The sequence below is a fragment of the Solanum tuberosum genome, unplaced genomic scaffold, assembly GCF_000226075.1.
Source record: "Solanum tuberosum cultivar DM 1-3 516 R44 unplaced genomic scaffold, SolTub_3.0 scf00060, whole genome shotgun sequence".
NCBI classification, from domain to species: domain Eukaryota; kingdom Viridiplantae; phylum Streptophyta; class Magnoliopsida; order Solanales; family Solanaceae; genus Solanum; species Solanum tuberosum.
Genome location: NW_006238985.1, coordinates 403591 through 424938, shown reverse-complemented (window position 1 = coordinate 424938; position 21348 = coordinate 403591). Strand labels below are relative to the sequence as shown.

The 21348-nt window shown below is 35.3% G+C and overlaps 1 protein-coding gene, 1 non-coding gene and 1 pseudogene across 4 annotated transcripts in view; all 3 read right to left on the bottom strand.

Annotated features, from left to right (window-relative positions):
- Positions 1–994: 994 nt before the first annotated feature.
- LOC102604372 (ATP-dependent DNA helicase Q-like SIM) lies at positions 995–16474 on the bottom strand (annotated as a pseudogene).
- A 165-nt stretch (positions 16475–16639) lies between these two features.
- Positions 16640–16710, bottom strand: TRNAG-CCC (transfer RNA glycine (anticodon CCC)). The gene has a single exon. It is a non-coding gene; the product is annotated as a tRNA-Gly (tRNA).
- A 520-nt stretch (positions 16711–17230) lies between these two features.
- The window catches only part of LOC102598356 (ATP-dependent DNA helicase Q-like SIM), a 25072-nt gene continuing 20954 nt past the window's right edge, over positions 17231–21348 (bottom strand). For 2 of the 3 annotated variants that reach the window (XM_006344587.2, XM_006344586.2), the window contains exon 16: positions 17231–17699. In XM_006344587.2, coding sequence (XP_006344649.1) covers positions 17400–17699 — 300 coding nt within the window. In that variant the 3' untranslated portion in view covers positions 17231–17399. The remainder of the gene's footprint in view (positions 17700–21348) is intronic. The other variant, XM_015307507.1, reaches the window with a different exon arrangement.

The following is a 21348-nucleotide window of genomic DNA, read 5'->3' as shown; positions in this document are numbered from 1 at the left end:
TACAGCGGACTCTTTGGTGTTACCAGTGGGAACAAAATTATTTGTATCTTTCTGAAGAAACTTATTTCACATTTCTGCACAAAACAAACCTTAAATTACATATAACCCCTAAAAAAATAATATTGAACAAATAAAACATTTATTTTCCCTCTCAATTAAGGATAATTTCGCAAACTTAGAAAAAATTTCATGGTATATATTTCACTCTTTTGTTTCTTTGTTATTTTACTATCTTTTTCCCCTTGAAATTTCTAACTTTTTTTTGTAGTGATTTGTGAATACCTCTCGAATACAATGGAATGTTCCTGCAAATTATGACCTTCCCCTGGAATGTGAGCAAATATATCATGTCAATGATGATATAATGCGAGCCTATATGAAGAAAAATTGTATTCATATAGTCAATCCAATTTGTTTGGGAACTAGGACGTGGTAAAGCAATTATTATTGTTGTTGATACTGATATTGCGAACACCCTACTAACATGCTAGTTACCAGGATATGATAGTCACATATTAGAAAAATGCCTTCTATTCCCAAAATTTACAAAGATTTCAATGTAAAGAAAAGGATTATGACAAATCTATTGTTAGAGATGAAATTAATCAAGAAATACAAAAAATAGCATACATCTTTGATCTATGCTGCATTATTCTAATTATTATTGTTCCTTTGTCTTCTTAATTTGCCAATTAACCAAACAGGCCTTGATAGCTGCAAATTTCTGAGAGTAATTGCAAAATCTAATGCTTCATTCATCGCTTCTCGAGCACCATCAAGTGCTTCTACTATTTCTTGACTTACAATGTAATGTGAACATATTTAATTAAGTATGTTGTCGCGTCTTTCTTCACATGTTAAAACTGTCCTCGCTTCTGTTATTATCCTCAATTTCTTGCATCTTTTGCCTTCTCCTCAAGATTGGTAAGTATAGCAAGAATGAAGATGTGAAGCCTATAATTGCAAAAGTAAAGTTGATAAAATACATTGAGGCTCTGTTGAAAATTCATCTTAGATGAGTTGTCGTTGAAGTAAATAGAAAGGGGAATTGAGACAAAAATGGAAATATGAATAGAGTGCGCATCCGGGGAATCGAACCCTGGTCAGTACCGTGGGAGGGTACTATGATAACACTACACCAGATGCACTTCATGTTGTTAATGTACAACTAAAGTTAACTAATTCCTTAGAATTCAGGAGGAAAGGCAAACACAAATCTGGAGGTGACGTATTATATGAAGGGAAAAAAGTGCTTCTCTTACTTTTTAAGTCATTGATTTCCAATCCTAAATAGACCTTAAAGAGCTTCCCTCTCAAGGCAAGGTACTATATACACTTCACTCTTGACTCTCCCCATACTAAAGAGAGGGCCTTGATGTTTGGCCACTCGCCAAGTCTCCCTTCATAACCACAATAGGAGATGTCTGCAAAATTTATCTGCACCAGAAAGGATTAACAATGACCAGCAATGCCAAAATGAGATGACAAAGTACGAAGGACCGCAAGCAAATGTGAGATGCCAGACAAACTCACACAATGAGTAGAGCAACAACTTGCAAGAAGATCATCGCCTCAGCCTTTAAATTCTGTCTTTCAGGTGGACCTTTGATGCATATATCACACCTGTGCATTATGTACCAGGTGCATTGACATAAACTAAGAAAGTGAACTCATTGCAAGAAAAACCTGTGACAAACATGTATTTTCTTGAGCAAAATTTAACTATACTCAAAAGATAAAGGCAACATCAGTAAGCATGAATTGAAAAAGATATTAGCAATGGGATGGATGCATTTGGCACATCTTTACATGCATAGGAAGTCATTTTTACTTCAAACGGCTACAAATGAATACCTCTTTTATGTGGCATGTCCTGTGATAAAACGAGTACCTGAAACCTCAATTTAGAGACTAACTTAAGAGGAATCAAATACTCCTTAGAAACAACATTTACAGTGCTGTGGACATCCTTTGCCTCCACGCCCACCCCGAAAGGGAAAGTGGAAGAAAATTAACAAAAAAGCACAAGCACACTTCCTTGACATGAAGCAGCTTGTAAGGAACGAAAAGAGAAAGCACAATAGCCAGTGTGTCTTGACATACACGAGAAATTTCTCCAAAAGGAAGTGATCGCCAAAGTACTCCACAAGTGTCTTGGCTCTACAGCTAGAAGTGTTCATTCCATATTTTGTTGAACCACTCGTGATTCGTGAAACAGGACCGTAGGAGCACCATTCCATGTTGCAGGCTTCTTTGTGGCATCATATCAATAACATTTAATGACAATGTAAAGGGGCAATTCAGAAAACAATGTAATTTTTTTTAGAAGTGAAGTTTACTATGAAATTATTTCTAAAATTTTCTTTCATAAGAATTGAGGCAGGAATTAAATAATTAGAGTCAAAACCTAGATTCGCATACCACAATAGATTCTAAATGAACAAACCCTCTTATATCAGAATCATCTATTAATAAATAGTATCAGACAGTACAGAGATTGGACAACACCGAAACTAATTCAACCAATAAAAACAAATACTACTAGTACTATACCTCAATGCCAAACTAGTAGGGTTCAGCATATGAACCCTCAATTGGACCAACTTCAGATAAATAACCTAAAAAACATCTGAGATCAGGACATAGAGATTGATCCAACTTTGATTCACACAAAAATGAGGACAATAAGTTCAACGATGAATTTCCTCTTCATGAACATGAGGGAATATGCACATAACACTCTAAAATATTGAAATGCAAAGGATCAAAGACCTACAGACATGGACTAACTTGTTAAATAATATACAAAATGTTTGTTAATATTACTCCATCTAACACATCACCTAGCTTTACCTGCAGAGTGTTCTCGTGAAATTCCTCAGGCACCTGCCTCAGATGAGATTTTGGCAGCTGAAAAGAGAAAGAGCAAACATTACGGCTCAATTGACAAGTAAGAGTATTTCAAGCAACTTCATTCCTAAACAGCATCATCTTTTGTAATGCCCAGGATGGAGGGTGGGGTGATGTGGGCGGGTCAAAGAGAAAGAGTTGGAAGGCTTCTATGTTGCCAAACTGCTGACAGAGGGCTACATATTACACCATAGGAATATCTCACTTCGAAAAGTTCGTAAAATGAGTGAAGTGATATATAAGAACATAGCACAAGTTCACATAGTATGAGCACTTTTGGGCTTTAATGATAGTGTTGTCCAAGAGACAAATCTTTGAGTTCTGTTAAGCCAAAGCACACAATATGTGCCACAGGCTTATGTTATACCCACTATGACATCAGAGCCAAGTTCCCGAAGTACGATGATGGGGAAAATCTTAGCAAGAACGCTAAGTTGTAAGGGGGCACCCTCACGTGACACGAAGGAGGTCGAGTTAATGAGGACGAGTCAATTTTTTAGTTAATGAGGATTGGCAAGCATCAGAATAAGGGGTACATATGACACTTAGGGGTCGTTTGGTAGGCCGCATTATAAGAAATAGTCCATGTATTATGTAAGGTATTATTTAGTACTATGTTTGGTAGGAATTTGGGCCTATGTATAACTAATCCATGGATTAGTTATACCTTCTACATGGTATTATAGGATGTATTACTAATACCTTCCATTTGGAGGTATTAGTAATACATAGGATAAGTCTATGTAAAGACAAAAATATCCCTCAAATCATTTTAATTATTTTCTTGATTTATGATTTATATTTATACTAGTAAATTTATTCAAATAAGTTAGCTTACAAATTATTAAGAGAGAGTTGTTTGTTACTAAATAAATCCAATACAAATTTGAAATGTGAGTTGTTTATTTGTATATGGCATTTGTGATCTTAATTGAATGTATTTACACACACATACAATATATATGTGTATATATATATATAGTGTATATGTGTGTGTGGTTTTCTAGGTATTTGTATTTTGAACAATTTAAAAAATTACATACAAATTAAAACTCCAACTTGCAATTTTTATGTGTAAATGTAGATGGTTTATTCAATTTTTACCATTGTTGATCGTCTTTTCGATTTTAAAAGTAGATGGTTTATCTTTTTTAAATTAAAAGTTGACATTTTGTGAGTGATCAATTTATTAAGATGACAATTATTTATCCTTAAATAATTCAAGTGAAAAAATAGCAAACATGACAACAAAATTGTTCTTCTCATAGCTAGTTAGAAGGTCATAAAGAAAATTAATATTGTCCATCAATTATCTATATTGACCAAATTACATAATAATTCAGGGGTATAATTGGAAAGAAGTTTTTTATAGAGTTTTAATCCAAACACAAGATGAGGTGAGAAAAAATGAACCAAACACTTGATAAAAATAAACCCTGCATTACTAATCTTTGCACTACTAATTCCTGCGTTATTAATCTTTGTACCAAACGACCCCTTAAAGCAAATCTCACATCAAAAAGGGAGAAAAAGTGAAGCGTTACATACGACTTAGCATAAGTTTGGATGGTACACGTGTTTTTGGATTCAATGGTGGTGTAGCATAAGAGACCAATATGTAAGATTTGTTGCACAAAAGTGGACAATATGTCCAAAGGCTTGGACAGTGAAATTTTTAGACCTTGATTCTAATCTAGCAGACATCTACCACATAATATCACACAGACAAGTTATACCTAAATTACATGAAAGCAAACCAATTGAACAACATGCTTATGATCACCTTTAGTCCACTTTCACAACTATGGTATTTTGCATCCTAAAGACCTGCTCCAACATCATGCGACCATGCAAAATTATCACCTTCAAACAATTATAATTTGGTGGCGAAATAAACTCAACATCAATAAAATCATAGGGAGAGCAATATAATAACTTTAACTTATGGGATATATATTACCTTAGCATTGTAAGCAGCAACCTTGGTCCCAAATTTAGAAAGATATTTTGATATACTTAATGTTTCTTTCCTAGTTGGGGCATAGATTATTGTTTGTCCATCCTCCAACGGTTTGTGTCGAAGCTTTGCTCTTTCTTCTGGATCATAAGCCAGATCAGGAGTTTTGTGCAACCTTTCAGTGGTAGTTTTCCACTAAATTCACCACGAGAAACTGCAACAATTATTAACATCAGTACAATTTATTTGAATTCATAAAGTAAGTTATAGGAATAAATAACCAAGCTTATAATTTAAAATAATAAATTTACATTCTAGGTAGCCAATGAGAAATTGAGGAAACCCCCTAAAAGGTACTTTGGATGAGAAGATGAAGTCTTTACTTAAGCTGCAATATTGCCGGTTAGAGGATAAGGAAAACCCACAAAAAGCATTTCCCTTCTTAGTTGTGCGGACTCTTCCCTTTTGATGCCGCACCAGTCTCGGATTCTTCAAAAATACACTACTTTTGGCGAATCCGACACGCACCCGTTGGCATTTTTGAAGAGTCCGAGCAACATATTCCCTTATTTGGTTTTAAGAAATGAAGAGACTATCTGTCACACAAAAAGGTCAAGTTTGAGAATGCAAGAAAGAGTAGGATGAGATACTTTCATCGAATGTGGTCTTTTGATCATGAATTAAGAGAGTTGTGTCGTAGGATAAGATGATGCAAGGTTTTTTCCTGCATCAACTGCCAGGGATAAGCCAACATCCATCTCAAGCTAATGTTATATCCTCTTGAAATCTCATACTAAACAATCTCGCACCGGTGTGAAGATAGATTTGCCCAGTGGTTGTTGCAAGTGAGAAAACTGAAACTTAAACACTTTAGAATGTAGACGAAAGTGCTGCTGCAGCTACGACAAAACAAAAGGAATAGTTTCAATCCACACTAAGGTAACTATTATTAAAATTTTCAAATTCTCTATGTTTACGCAAAATAGTTTTCAAGGTCTCTACTGTGGCTTTCGGACTTTGGTAACAGATCGAGTTATTGGTTGTGTAATCTTTAGTGTTATGGAATGTGGGTCAATCAAATTTTCTTTTAAATTGGAATTGTACCGTATAAACGATCTTTTCACCCAAAGAAGAGTTTTACCATCCAAATCATCAACATCTTGCACAACATCACACTCATCTTCCAGATACTCAACAGACAATTGTCTATCCTTCAATGAATCTAAACCATGTCTCCCAGGAGAAGATACTTCATTGTCACTTTCAGAAACAACATCCCCCTCAACATCGTCTACACTAACGTCATTGACCCCACTATGTTCATCCATGCAACCATTGGAAGCATTATCAGAGCTTTCAGAGTTCTCCTCCAAATTTGTAGACATTAACTTATTTTTCGAGGAAGACTTTACCACAACTTCGACGGATCGTTCAGTTATACCCAAGGGGCCTTTACGAATACAAGTAATCCTGGCAATGATTAATGAAAGCTTCTACTATCCGGGTCCGCCCTACACACCCACCTGGCTAACGGGTAATCCAATGGATTCTTTCGACAGCGTTTCAAAAACCTGCATGGATGACTTATATCTGACCTCAGTCTAAATGTTCAAACTGTCTCCATAATAGACACCAACGCCACTACTTATAGTAACTTAGTATGATATAGCTCAACACAAATAGTTTAGCCTATCATTTAGGCTAAGTACATAAAGAAAATTGTACCTAGAGTCGAGCTCCAAACCCGCAGATATACAAACCACATTGAAGGCTTTTTATTCAAACTTCAAAACTTACAAAAGGAAAGATTACAATATTTAGAGAGAGAGAGGGGTTTCTAAAACCTGCCTCTACTAAATGAAACTTCGCCTCTTTATATAGAGGGCGAGGAATCTTAAAAGATAAAATATATTGGCCCACACGCTTTACAATGGCCAATAATACAGAGATAAGGCCGACAAACAGGCGTGGCCTTCCCCACTACTACATATGGCCCACATTACTTTCAACTCATTATTTTTTCTTTATTAAAGATTCTCCTTTATTAAAGTTACTTGGCTTATTACCCCAATTATTTTATCGTGTGTGGGGTCTTCTTTCATACCTTGTTCTTGCCCTTACAGGTGGCTTTGTTGGAAGATCTTCCACCTGCTCTTGCAATTTTGCTAGAAGAGCATCAATATCTATTTTGTCATTGCTATGGTCACTCTACGCCTCGCCAACTATGCACCCTTCATCATTGTTGTTGGTGTGACTTGCTGAAGCCATGGAAATATCATCTCCAATATCTATATCAAGATTTTTTATTAAGTCTCTTTAGACTTCCTCCATGTACACTGCGATAGCCTCGGATTTGGATATAATTCTTTTCTTCATATAAAGTTTCCTTGTAATTTGTTTAAAAGGACTTATATCATCTCCTTGAGTTTCTACCTGTATTATGGTATTTGTCTATTGTTTGATTTATTAAATCTAAAATCTCTTGACCATGAATTTTGCCTTCAAGGTCTTTATGCATCAATTTGTTCTAGAACTTTGTAAACATGGGAACCCTTCAGAAGTATTATCAACTTCTACAGCCCATTTCATAATCCATGGAATTGAGAATTCTATTACATCAAGGACATCCCTTCAAAGAAAATATTATCTCTTTGTAAACTCATAAGTTTAGGGGATATGTCTATCCATTCAGAATATAATCTCTTGTATTGTTCTGGTAAAATTTTCATCGAAGGACCATATAAAGTCCACCATTTGCAAAACCAATTTGGAATTTGCCGGTCGAAGACATTAGGACATATCTTTATGAACCATGAATGCTTTCTATTAGCATTTTCGTAACAAGGCTTTATTAAAGTTATCAACATAATCCCATTAGTTATATTTTACTGCGACTTTTTGATCAGGATGGATATAATCCATTTCTTTCAAGGGACTCATTCCCCATTCTTCAGGAATTAAAATCTTTTTTATTACAATTTTGGAAAGTTATAAACTTTTCTCGTATTAGCTGGGTAGAAATGTTGGAATTCACCCGACCCTGTCGCTGAGAGTATCATCTCATAGTGCATCCTGTATTTATAAACAGTTGTAGTATAACAAGCCGTATCCAGATATCTGGACATTACCTGCCATGGATCATTCTTTCATCGTAAATCACTGTTTTCTAAAAGAAGTATAACCTCTTTTTTATCATTTTGATCGAATACTTCCATATTCTCTTCGTCCATGAGGAATGTGGAATAAGCCGGAGGATTATTATCCTTCTCTTTTTTGGATTGCATAAAATCCATAAATTCTTTGTACATGGGATGGCCTGTATTAAGACCACTTGTAGAGGCACTATTAGCTGCTACCAACTGTTTGTTTCCCAGTTGTGTGAGGATATGACCTCCTCTTCCTGTTCTTCCTCCTCTTCCCCTCCGTGAAGGTGGAGGTCATGAAGGTCTCATCCTAAAAAGAACACTAATTAGTCCAAATATTCTCTAGTAAGAAAATCAGGCAGACTATTATCTGAACCTTTCTTATAATGAATCTCAAAATCGAATGGGGCTAATAATGCTTGCCATCTTGCAAACATCTGTTTAGAAACATCATGTTTACAATCTTTATTGAACATAAATTTAGCTGCTTGGCAATCAGTTTTTAGCAAAAACTTCTGGTTATAAAGATCTCCTTGGAATTTTAGAACACTTTTCACTATAGCCAGAATTTCTTTAGCTACAGTGGCGTAATTCTTCTGAGCTGCGTTCCATTTTCCTGAATAGAATTGAACGATATAATGTCGTTTACTATCAGGGCAATATTGCGTCAATACACCACCGTATACTATATCGAAAGCATTGGTTTCAACCGTCTTCTCCCAATTTGGATTGGCCAAAGTGAGACGATGAAGGTTTTTAACCTTCACCTTAATCCTCTTAACCGCTTCAGTATGATCATCTGACTAGGGTTTGGGATTATTCTTCTACCTATCATATAAAACAGCCGTATCCTTGGCTAAATCCTTTATAAAAGGAGCAACATAGTTAAGACTCCCAAGGAATCTCTGCAACTGAGTCTTATTGGTCATAATATCAAGAAATTTGGATGCAAATTCAATACTTCTATTAATAGGGCTAATATTACCCCTTTCAATATTGTGACCCAAAAATCTAACATTTGTTTGGAATAAAGACATTTTGGGGAGGGATATGACCAAACCATTTTGGATAATAATCTTTTTAAACAATTCAAGATGTTTAAAATGGGTTTCCACATTTTTGGAAAATACGAGAATATCATCTATATAGACTATTATGAAATTAGTATAAGGCATGAAAATATCATTCATAGTTTTTTGAAGTTTGGATGGAGCGTTTTTTAAACCAAAGGGCATAACGTTCCATTCATATTGTCCCATAGGAACATTAAAAGCAGTTTTAAACATGTCTGACTCAGTTATCTGAATCTGCCAATAACCTGACTTCAAATCAAACTTAGAAAATATAATAGCATCATAGACTCTATCCAATAAATCTTTTTTATTAGGGATAGGGTATCTGATCCATTTCAAAGCTTTATTAAGCGGTTTATAATTTATTACTAACCTGGGTGCACCTCTTTCTTGTTCAACATGTTTATTAACGCAGAAAGTTGTACAAAACCATGGAGATTTGGAATGCCTTATAAGGCCTTTCTGAAGCAAGGAATCAATTTCCTTTTTGCATAGTTCTAGATAATTTGGATTCATCTGGCAAGGTCTTGCTTTCGTAGGAACATTATCCTCAACAAAGTTATCCTCATATGGGAGGCTAATAACATGTTTCTTCCTATTCCAAAAAGCATTTGGATGATTTCCACAGATAGCAAGAGAGAACTGATTTTTCAAAATAGCAATTTTATCCTGTAATTTAGGATTTTGTAAAACACTATCAATCTCAATGCTATTAATTTCTCCTTTTATAAAACTGACTTGTTTATTTTTAAAATCAATTTTGAGGTTAAATCATTTATCATCCTCGTAAAAGGTTTGGTAATGAATTCCAATATAAACGGTTTTTCATTCCAAGTTTCAATAATTTTTTCATTATCCCAATAAGTAAGAGGGAAAATATCATTAATAAAAGGAACTCCCAAAATAATTTGGTTTGTGATATCTTTGACCAAAACAAAGCTTCGAGGAATACAAATTTTTCCTTTACAACTAAAAGTTTTAGGCAATTTAAATTCAATTCCCATTTTACTACCATTCGCAGAACAAAGGCTATGGGTAGTTTTATGAAAATATCTTGAAGGAATGAGTCCTTCCTGAATACAATTTAAATCAGCTGCACTATCAATGAGCAAGTCACACCAACAACGATGATGAAGGGTGCATAGCTGGCGAGGCGCAGAGTGATCATAGCAATGACAAAATAGATATTGATGCTCTTCTAGCAAAATTCTAAGAGCAAGCGGAAGAATCTTCCAACAAGGACACTTGCAAGGGCAAGAACAAGATATGAAAGAAGACCCCACACGACAAAATAATTGGGGTAATAAGCCAAGTAACTTTAATTAAGGAGAATCTTTAATAAAGAAAAAGGAATGGGCTGAAAGTAATGTCGGCCATATGTAGTAGTGGGGAAGGCCATGCCTGTTTGTCGGCCCTATCTTTTTATTATTGGCCATTGTAAAGCGTGTGGGCCAGTATATTTTATCTTTTAAGATTCCTCGCCCTCTATATAAAGAGGCGAAGTTTCATTTAGTAGAGGCAGGTTTTAGAAACCCCTCTCTCTCTCTCTAAATGTTGTAATATTTCCTTTTGTAAGTTTTGAAGTTTGAATAAAAAGCTTTCAGTGTGGTTTGTATATCTACATGTTTGGAGCTCGACTCCAGGTACAATTTTCTTTAAGTTTTTCTTTATGTACTTTGCCTAAATGATAGGCTAAACTATTTGTGTTGAGCTATATCATACCAAGTTACTATAAGTAGTGGCGTTGGTGTCTATTATGGAGACAATTTGAACAGTTAGACTGAGGTCAGATATAAGTCATCCAGGCAGGTTTTCGAAAGGCTGTCGAAGGAATCCGTTGGATTACCCGTTAGCCAGGTGGGCGTGTAGGGCGGACCCGGATAGTAGAAGCTTTCATTAATCATTGCCAGGATTACTTATTTTCGTAAAGGCCCCTTGGGTATAACTGAACGATCCGTCGAAGTTGTGCTTATCAATTCATGAAAATCCTTCTTGTAGGATGCTAAAGATGATGTTTTAGAGTGCTTCACCTGCAAGCAGCATGTACCGAAAATGAAGACTGTACCTTTAGAAGGTTCAAACACTAATACTGTAGAAAAAATAAAACTAAAAACACTCGATGGAAACTTTATTAATATGCAGTATAGCCCTTTCATGGTATTATGCAGCAGACATAAAGTGACACAAATATCAAGGATCTAGTTTAAATACCATAAATAGTCAAAGAAAGATGTAATTTAGTTCTTGAGTGTGAATACAGGATGTAAATGATGGGCAAACATAATGTCACAATTTAAGTACTGAGTTCTCTGAAGAATTTAACTTCATGGGAGTATAAACGGTGTATGGATTATTAACAATAAATGTGTTCTCAAAATCCCCCACCGCCCCACCACATACACACATACACAAACACAACAAACAAAATAAGGAAAAGTAAGAGAAAGAAAGCGAAGAATGAAACGATGCAGCAAATGCAGGACATACAAGGAATGCCAAAACAAAAAAATTACCGTAGCACGGTGTAAACTATCTTACTAAAAATTGGAGATTTGGTCGGGAAAACAATGTGAGAAAAATTTGTCGCCTTTGACATGTGCAATGACTGTAGAATGTCTTCTCGAACACGAGTAGTGGCAGTAGCAGTCAGTGCCATGATCGGAATGTCAAACTTCAGAAACTTCATGGTATCCATTCTAAAGTTCTCTTTCAAAACATATAATCGCCTATGATACATGGAAAATTTGTGTCAATATTTTCCTGCAGCTTTTGCTTGGCTGATAAGAGATATATCCGAGGAGTTTGTCTAGTCATATGCATGGTATATTCTTATCAGTTAATTAGTATGATGTATTACGAGTCATATCTACGCTCAACTGGTAAACTAGTCCCCCTGTAATTGAATAAGAGTCAGGTGTAATTTGATAGCCTGGTCTAGCAAAAGACCACGTCTACAGTGCAAGCACTATCTTCATAACAGAATGATAACAAAACTCAAGGAACTTAAGAAAGTTGTTGTGGTGTGTTACTAGATTAATGAGGAGAAAAAAGTCGATATTTGCTTGTCAGAAGCAACAGAAACACAGAGGCTCCTTGAGCTTCAACTGCAAGAATCAATTCCAAATAATAGCATTAGTCTGATTTATCAAACAAATAAAAGAATAAAACCTGTAATCTGGTCGAAATCATGGCCCCACTAAGAAACACACTGAACTTCATCGACAGCAAATAGAGCAATTCCACGAGTTAGGCTTTGGAGGGGTTTTATGAGTCTGAAAGAAAAGGTAAAAAGAAAAAAAGGAAACTCATCTGTCAAACAACAGCTAATACTATCCTTGAGGTACAATTCAAAAGATTAACATGCTCAATACCTTAGAATTGTCTCAGGGCATACATAAATGATGCTGTACATGCCTGCCATTGCTTTTTGTTCCACAATTTGTTCCACAATTCAAACAGTTTGACCAGATCCAAGGAAGCAAGCAGAAACACCATGTTTTGCTAACTTCAAACACTGATTGTGCATCAAGCTAATCAACGGTGATATAACTATGACAACCTTCCCAGTCAGCAATGCCGGAATCTGAAAACACAAAGATTTCCCTATAGAAACATAACTCTGAGAAATCGAAAATCACATTTTATGGAAAGGGAGAGAACGGTGAAGAAAGAAAAAGTGTGAGGGGCTAATACCTGATCCTGTTGCTGCAAGAACAAGACAGTCTTGGTGAGTTAACTAAGCTTCCAGAGCTTCTTTCTGAAAATCCTTCAACAATGAGAATCCAAAGTGTTTCTGCAACAAATTCTTGACCTCCTTTTGCCAATCTGGTCTAATATCTTCATCTTTGCAATGAGAAGATGATACAGATTTTTCAGTTGCAACGTGGAGATCAGAATCCTCTAGAGGAGGATGCACATTTCAACCTCCAGTATCTCTTTGCAAGATTTCTGATTGAGACATATTCAACCTATTCATTGTCTTGCTTCTTTTAGATCTACTTGCTGATTGAATTAATTCGTTATGCTTGATTGCCGCATTTTGCCTGCAGAACAAGACAAAGAAGAAGAGCCTCTTTTTCCCAGCATACCAGCACGACGGGTGAAACATGCAGTACTAGTTGATGCACTTGCAGTGTTTCTTCGAGAATCACACAGTAGATAATCAATCGCACTATCAATTGATGGACCCACAACTTCTAGAGCATTAGCAATATCAGATAACGAAAATCCCATTCCAACCAATTCAGCAACAACCTGGTCTGGGTCCATACTGTAATAATTGTTTCAAGAACGATGCAGCAAAGAGTGCACAAACACACAAAAGTCAGAGTCTCCAGATTGAACTACAATCAAACATATTGAAAACTTCTGAACATTGACTATTTTGGTGGACTTACAAACACAAAACTAACTTTTAAGGTTGGAAAGTGTACCTCTAACTTCACTCAAGAATTGAATTAACAAGAAGTTTTCCCAATAGACCTTTTATTTACATAATTTCCCAAATATTGCCAAGAGATATTCCCCATCACACTAATTGTTTACTTTTTCCAACAACATTTGTTCTGAATATCATCTATCTGATTATGTACATACAATCAAACAAATTGAGAACTTGTGGACATAGGAAAAAGAACCCGCTTACAAATACATAGACTGTTTTTAAGGTTGGAAAGTATTTCAGTTTTCTAAATTCAATGCTGCAATCTTGAAAATAACACTGCTAAGCTAATTATTCTCTAACTTCAATGAAGAATCGAATTAACAAGAAAAAATTTAAGGTTGGAAAGTGAACTGCTAATCTTATAATTCTCCAACTTCAATCAAGAATTGAATTAACAATAAAATTTCAAGGTTGGAAAGTTTAGTGATAATCTAATAATTCTCTAACTTCAATCAAGAATTGAATTAACAATAAAATTTCAAGGTTGGAAAGTTTAGTGATAATCTAATAATTCTCTAACTTCAATCAAGAATTGAATTAACAAGAAAAAATTCAAGGTTGGAAATTGTGCCGATAATCTTATAATTCTCTAATTTCAATCAAGAATTGAATTAACAAGAAAAAAGTTTAAGGTCAGGAAGGGTTTCAGTTTTCTTGATGCAATGCGGCAATAACTCAGAATTGCACTGATAATCTAATAACTCTCTAACTTCAATCAAGAATTGAATTAACACGAAGTTCTCACAATAGACCGTTATTAACATAACTTCCCAATCATCGCCAAGTGATTTTCCCTATTACACTAATTGTTTACTTTTCTCAACAACGGTTGTTCTTAATATCATATCAATACACTAATTGAAAACTTGTGAACATAACTCGCGTACATTGACTGTTTTAAGGTCGGAATTCGGAAAGTATTTCAGTTTTCTTGATTCAATCTTGAAAACAACACTGATAATCAAATCAAGAATTGAATAAACAAAAGATTCTTACAATATCGTAGACGAACAACAGTGAAAACCCTAGTGTTAAAGAAATGGAAAATCAGATCTCAACCGCGCCAAAGCGAAGGTTTGAAAGCAAATATTGTTGCAGCGTCGTCTCCCACCGCATATATATAAAGTGAAGACATTAACCACTTTATGCGTACATATCACGCCACGCGCATTTTTGTTTCTAAAAAAATTATAATTATTTGTTTTAATTTATGTTTTGAATTCTTAATTATTGTGATTTATAATATTTTAACATGATTTTTAAAAATATTATACTCATTTTGTCATAATTTGTGTGACACATGTGAAATTTAAAAGTCAATCAAATTTATAGTAATCTTAGTTAAAGTAATTTTTAAATACTACTATATGTTATTTCCTTTGTCCCAATTTATGTGGTTCATGTGAAATTTTGAGAGTTAACCATATATTGTAAAATATTTAATTTGTAATTTATAGTACTCGTAACATAATTTTCAAATAACATATATTAATTCTTTTGTTCCAATTTATGTGGCACACGTAAAAAAAATGAGAGTTAATCAAAATTTTAATATATTCTTCAAATATTTTGTTAATTATTGTGATTCATAATGCTCTTAATGTAACTATTAAATAGCATACGTTATTCCCTCTTATTAAATATATATGGCACATAGTAGCCAAATAAAATGAAATAAAGCAATTAAGAAAAATCCTGGACCAAAATAGAGAAAATTTCCGACTATTTTTTTTATAAAAAAAAAAAGTGAAAGCAAATCCATTAGGAAAACTTTGCAAAATCCCCATCTAAATACATTTATCATTAACTACAGTGATGTGGTATTTCACATTATGTTCAACCCATCTAAATATCATATTACATCGGTTTTAGCTAAAGTGCACATCCGCTAGACATAAGGGTATATTTATGTTATATCTATAATATAGAAATCTATTTATTAATAAAAATGATTATAATGTTTAAAAAAATTACGGCTGTTAATAATGTTGAGAATTGAAAGTACATAAGGAAAAAATATGTATTAAAAAAATTCCGCTGCCGGGATTTGAACCCGGAATTCTGCCTAAGACAAGAGAGAATTGCCTGTGCTACAACGGACTCTTTTGGTATTAGGAGTGGGAACAATTTTATTTGTACCTTTCTGGAGAAACTTATTTCACATTTGTGCACAAAACAACCTTAAATTACATATACGCTCATATTTTTTCTTTGAACAAATAAAACTTTTATCTTTCCTCTTTCATGGTATATATTTCTCTTTTCTATTCTTTACTGTTTTACTATCCCCTTGTGAATATCCTTGATGATGATGTAATACGAGCTTATATGAAGAAGTGTTTGGAAATTGGGACGTGACAAAATAATCATTATTGTTGATATTCGAACACCCCTACTAGCATGCACTCCAGGATATGATAGTCACATACATTAGAAAAAATTGCCAAAATTTACAAAGATTTCAATGTAAAGAGAAGGATCATTGCAAGGAAATAGTATCCATTTAGTAATCAACAAATACAAAAAAGAACGTATATCTTGATCTATGCTAATTATTATTGTTCCTTTGTCTTCTTGATTTTCCAATTAACCAAACATGCCTTGAAGCACTTTCATAATCATCAGGGTACAATCTGATAACTTGTAGCTGCAAATTTCTGAGAGTAATTGCAAATTCTAATGCTCCATTCATCGCTTCTCGAGCACCAGTAAGTGCTTCTACTATTTCTTGACTTACAATGTAATGTGAACATATTTGATTAAGTATGTTGTCGTGTCTTTCTTCATATCTTAAAACTCTGTCTTCAGCTTGTTCTAATGCTTCTGTTATTATCCTCAATTTCTCTGCTGCTATTTGCTTCTTTTTCCTTTTCCTCAAGATTGGCAAGTATAGCAAGAATGATGATGTGAAGCCTATAATTGCAAAGGTGATGTTGTTATAATACATGTTGAGAATTCATCTAGAGTAGATGAGTTGTTGTTGAAGTAAAATATAGAAAAGGGAAATTCTTTGCTTTGAATCAATATTGGCATAACTTCTTATCACTTGCTTGAAGTGAATTATATTCCAGAAAGGAATAAAGCTAAAAATAGAAGTAAAAAATGAACTAATTGCGCATCCGGGGAATCGAACCCCGGTCAGTACCGTGGGAGGGTACTATGATACCACTACACCAGATGCGCTTCTCCTTGTTAACATACTAGTAAAGTGAATTAATTTCTTTCAATTTAGGGGGAAAGGCAAACACAAATCTTGAGAGGAGTACTACAAGGCTTATCATATGAAGAGGAATAAGAAGTGTTAAAATATTCTTTCTTTTATTTTTAATTCATTGATTTCCAATCCTAAATAGACCTTAAGAGCTTCACTCTCCCATACTCCACTTATGGAATTATATTAGGGTATGTTGTAATAGATGTTGAAAGCTTGATCTTTCCTATATACATTTGTTATCACTTACTCAGCCCAAGTCTCTCCTTTAGGGTCTTTGCTTCATGCCCTCGTGCATTTCAAGTCGAAATGTATCTCTTCACTCATGACCCCCTCACCGTGTACTGTTTTTCCACTCAAATTTCTATCTTCACAAGGTAAGAGCAAGGTTGTATACACACCACCCTCCCCAAACTCCACTCGTGAAATAACACTGGATATAATATTATTGTATTCTCAAGTTTGGAGCCAAGTTCAGACCCAAAAAAAATAAAAAGAAACGTGGCATCTTAAAAGAATCCGTCAATCAAAAACCAGAACGTATAATGGACGAATAACTAAAGAATGGGATAGTGCAAATTACGAATCTTTCAACCTTGTTACAAGGCTGATTGTTTCAAGTTTCAACAAAGTTGGAATTCTTTTTAACTTCACATTTGTGTCACTTTTTTGACAGCTTGGCAGTCAATCTTCCTCGAACCGTATTAGAATCAGGCTGACGTTTACGTGATTTTCGTTTTCTTGGAGATTTCCATGTTCGCTTTCTTTGCAAGCGTTGGCGACGGATCTCGGGATCAGCCCACCCTTTTCCCCATTCAGCAAAACTGGAAAAGGACTTGGGGCTTGTCATGGAAAGCAACATATCTGCTTCAGGATAAACATGGAATGGCTGCTCTGTTTCAGAACTCAGGAACTGCCTTCCACGTTCTGTTACTTCTGGATATTTTATCTGCACACGGGTCTGTAACATTCGCCATAAATGATCATCCGTAGCATTGAAAATAACCACATACAAACATACTCCCAGTTCAAGATTGATTTAAAAGGTAACATAACATAAAGAAAGTAGAAAATAAGGCACCAAATGAAAACATTTACCCCCTCCTAACAGAAATATACCGCTAGAGATGCATCTTACCAATATTGTTGTGAAACCATAGTTCCAAGGAAACAACAGCTGTTAGATCTTTCCACATTCTCCATCAAACAGGAGGAACCAGACAGATAAAAGTAAAACAAGCAGATCTCAAATATAGCACAAACCAAGCAAAAGGATAATCAAATGTCTTATTCTTAGTGACAGTATCAAACTAATGCAGTTTTCCTCGGAGACAATCTTATCATAAGACAGTCTTGTCCCAATAAGACCATCTATTGTCTTTTTGCTTTGACCCAAAACCCTTGACCTCTTTTCTTAATTTAAAAAAACTCATATCCAGGACATTTCAAATTATAACAACAGTACTACTTTTACTTTCAGAAATAATATAATTATCCAACCAAGGATGAGTGAGGAGATAAACTGATATGGAGGGATGGGTGCTAAAGACCATTGAAACCTATGATCTAGAGTTGTCAGAAATCGGAGCTAATAGCAATATGTGGAAAAAGGTTTGAAACATCAAATTTCCGAAGTAACTTTCCTTGTTTGGTGTGCAGTGCAAGATGCAATTTTAACAGCGGACAACACGAGAAAAAGGAGGATACTTGTGAGTTGGTACTTGGTATGTATGTGTGAAGAATTTGGAGAAGATACTAATCATCTCTCGTTAAATTGGAGGTTGGCTTTACAACTATGGAGTGTTGCATTCCCATCCTTAACATCTTTTGGGTGTAATCACTGACAGTGGAAGAAACAATTACAAGTTGGAGATTGGAGAGGATAGGCAATGAAAGTAAGGCAGCTTGGAAGACAAAACCGCCTCGTCTCTTTTGGAGTATACGGAATGAACGGAATATGTACAAATAGGAAAATGTTTCATAATAGTGAGAATGACAGAAAGTATTAGAAGATCTTTTCTATTTCACTTGTATTTTTGGTATGACATAAAAATAGCATATCGCATGGATAGTTGGTCAAACTTGGTGGAAGATAATGTATGACTCCAGCAAAGTCATGCGCGCATCTTGCATTCAATGAGCATCTTGTATTTCATGAAAATTGGGGGAAATATAATCCTTACGTAAGGGGATAGTATTTCCCATTCCTTTATGTAACCTTCTCTCCTCCAATGGAGAATCGTATTTATTTCAGGCTGGGGGTAGATCATACAACTTAACCGAGACAAAATCTTCTAACAGAACTTGGTTCGACTGGGTGGAGAGCTCAAAGCTCCACATGCGAAGGATGACACTTAGCAAAGCAACATTGTTATGGTTAGTCAAGAGGTTGCGAGAGGCATCAGACATAAGGGGGAAAGCTTTTAAATCGTGGAGAGGCAAAGATCTGGTTACCTATTTATACTTATCCTTGAAGTTCAATAAATATGGTAGATTCATCTCTATGATTGCAGTAAATGGTGCATCCAGATCAGTAATAATTCTACCTGAGAACAACTTTAATGAAGGGTGGTTGGGGCTTGCAACGAAAATTGAAGGCTTCATAAATGGTTTGAATACACAGCTTGCATTAAATGCCAAAGAGACTATATTACATCCAGATACACAGAAGGAAAGGAATTATAAAGAAGCATTACACAGGAACAGATGGGCTCAAAAAGAACAAGAAACACAGCACGAGGTAAACTCTTTTCATGCCTGCAAATCCAAAGGCGGACAAACTCCTAAGTAGATGCCTAGCAGCATCAATATATATTACTGCTTTTGGGGGGTGGAGTCGTCAGGAATCCAGAAGACATAAAGAAGGAAATTGTAGTTTTCTATATGGGGTTATATTCTGGAGACCTCGGTGCAAGATTCATGATTCAGAAGGAATTTGAGGACCAAGAGATTTGGGATAGTGTCAAACTTTGTGCTAGTGACAAAGCTCCTGGCCCTAATGATTTTACCAAGACCTTTTATACCCATTGTTGGGAGGTTATTGGAAAAGATGTGATTGCTACAGTCAAGAACTTTCATGAGAGATGTGTCTTTGAGAAAGATGTGTCTTTGAGAAAAGCTTCAACTCTACTTATGTGGCTTTAATTCCCAAAAAAATGGGTGCTAAGGAGCTCACTGACTTCAGACCCATTAGCCTAATTGGTAGCGTGTACAAGATCATCTCCAAAATACTCACCGAGAGAATCAAAATGGTTATGCACAAACTGGTGGACCCCCAACAGTTGGCCTTCATAAAAGGGAGACAAATAGTGGATGCCATTATGGCTAATGAGTATGTTGATGCTAGAACTAGAAGCAGTGTCCCAGGCATCCTATGTAAGTTGGACATTCAAAAAGCTTATGACCACCTCAATTGGAAGTTCCTGTTGGAGACTCTTTCTAAAAGGGGTTTTGGAGGTAGATGGTTAAGATGGATGAAGTTTTGCATCAGCACCGTGAAATTCTCAGTTCTAATAAATGGCTTTCCCACAGGTTTCTTCTCTTCACAGAGAGGTTTAAGACAAGGAGACCCATTATCTCCCTTTCTTTTTATTATCGCTATGAAGGGGCTAAATGATATGTTGAAAATCGCTCAAGAAAAGTTGTGGCTGAGAGGTCTTAGGGTATCCAATAAAGTGGGGGCTGATATGGAGATTACTCACTTACAATATGCAGATGACACTCTTGTCTTCTATGATGCAAATAGGAACCAACTCAAGATTTTAAGGGTAATCTTTGTTCTTTTTGAAGCTATCTCTGGGCTTCACATCAATTGGAACAATAGTTTCTTGTATCCTGTAAATGAAATGAAGTCCCTGATACCCTTTCTGGCTAGGATTTTGGGGGAAAGGACAGGAGACCTACCAACTACATACTTGGGGATGCCTTTGGGAGCCAAAAGCAAATCTATAGGCATCTGGAATGTGGTGATTGAAAAATGTGAAAAAAAAGTTGGTGAATTAAAAAAGTCAGTACCTTTCTTTAGGATGAAGATTAACAGTCATCAACAGTGTTTTGGACTCTATGATGTCGCTTTTCCCTATTCATGATGGTGTTATTGACAAACTTGATGCTTTAAGGAGGGTGAAACCAAGAAATTCCACTTGGTTAAGTGGGATACTCTTATTTTTTCTTGTTTTTTTTGAAAAGGTAACTTGTATTATAAACACAGGAATACTCAGGACGTATTCCAGTAATACTTACAATCAGAAATACAAAAGTGATGTTGTTTTCCTATGAACTCCTTAAGGACTCTAACATACTAAGGATATCCTCATCTTCATGAGGATATTCATGTTTACACCAAATATAGAAAAGAGCTAAACATTTCAGCTTCATCTTCTCCATAGAGCAGCTCTTGTTCTCAAAACATCTTTGATTCCTTTCCAGCCAAATAGTCCACCAAATGCAGGCTGGGACAATCTTCCATCTCTCCCTGTGCCCCGACTGATTTCCATCCCGATTCCAACATGCCAAAGCTTCCTTTATGTTTCCTGGCATAGACCAACTGATGCCCCTTTTATTGATGAAAATTTGCCAAAGTTTCACTGTCTCCTTACAGTGTAAAAAGA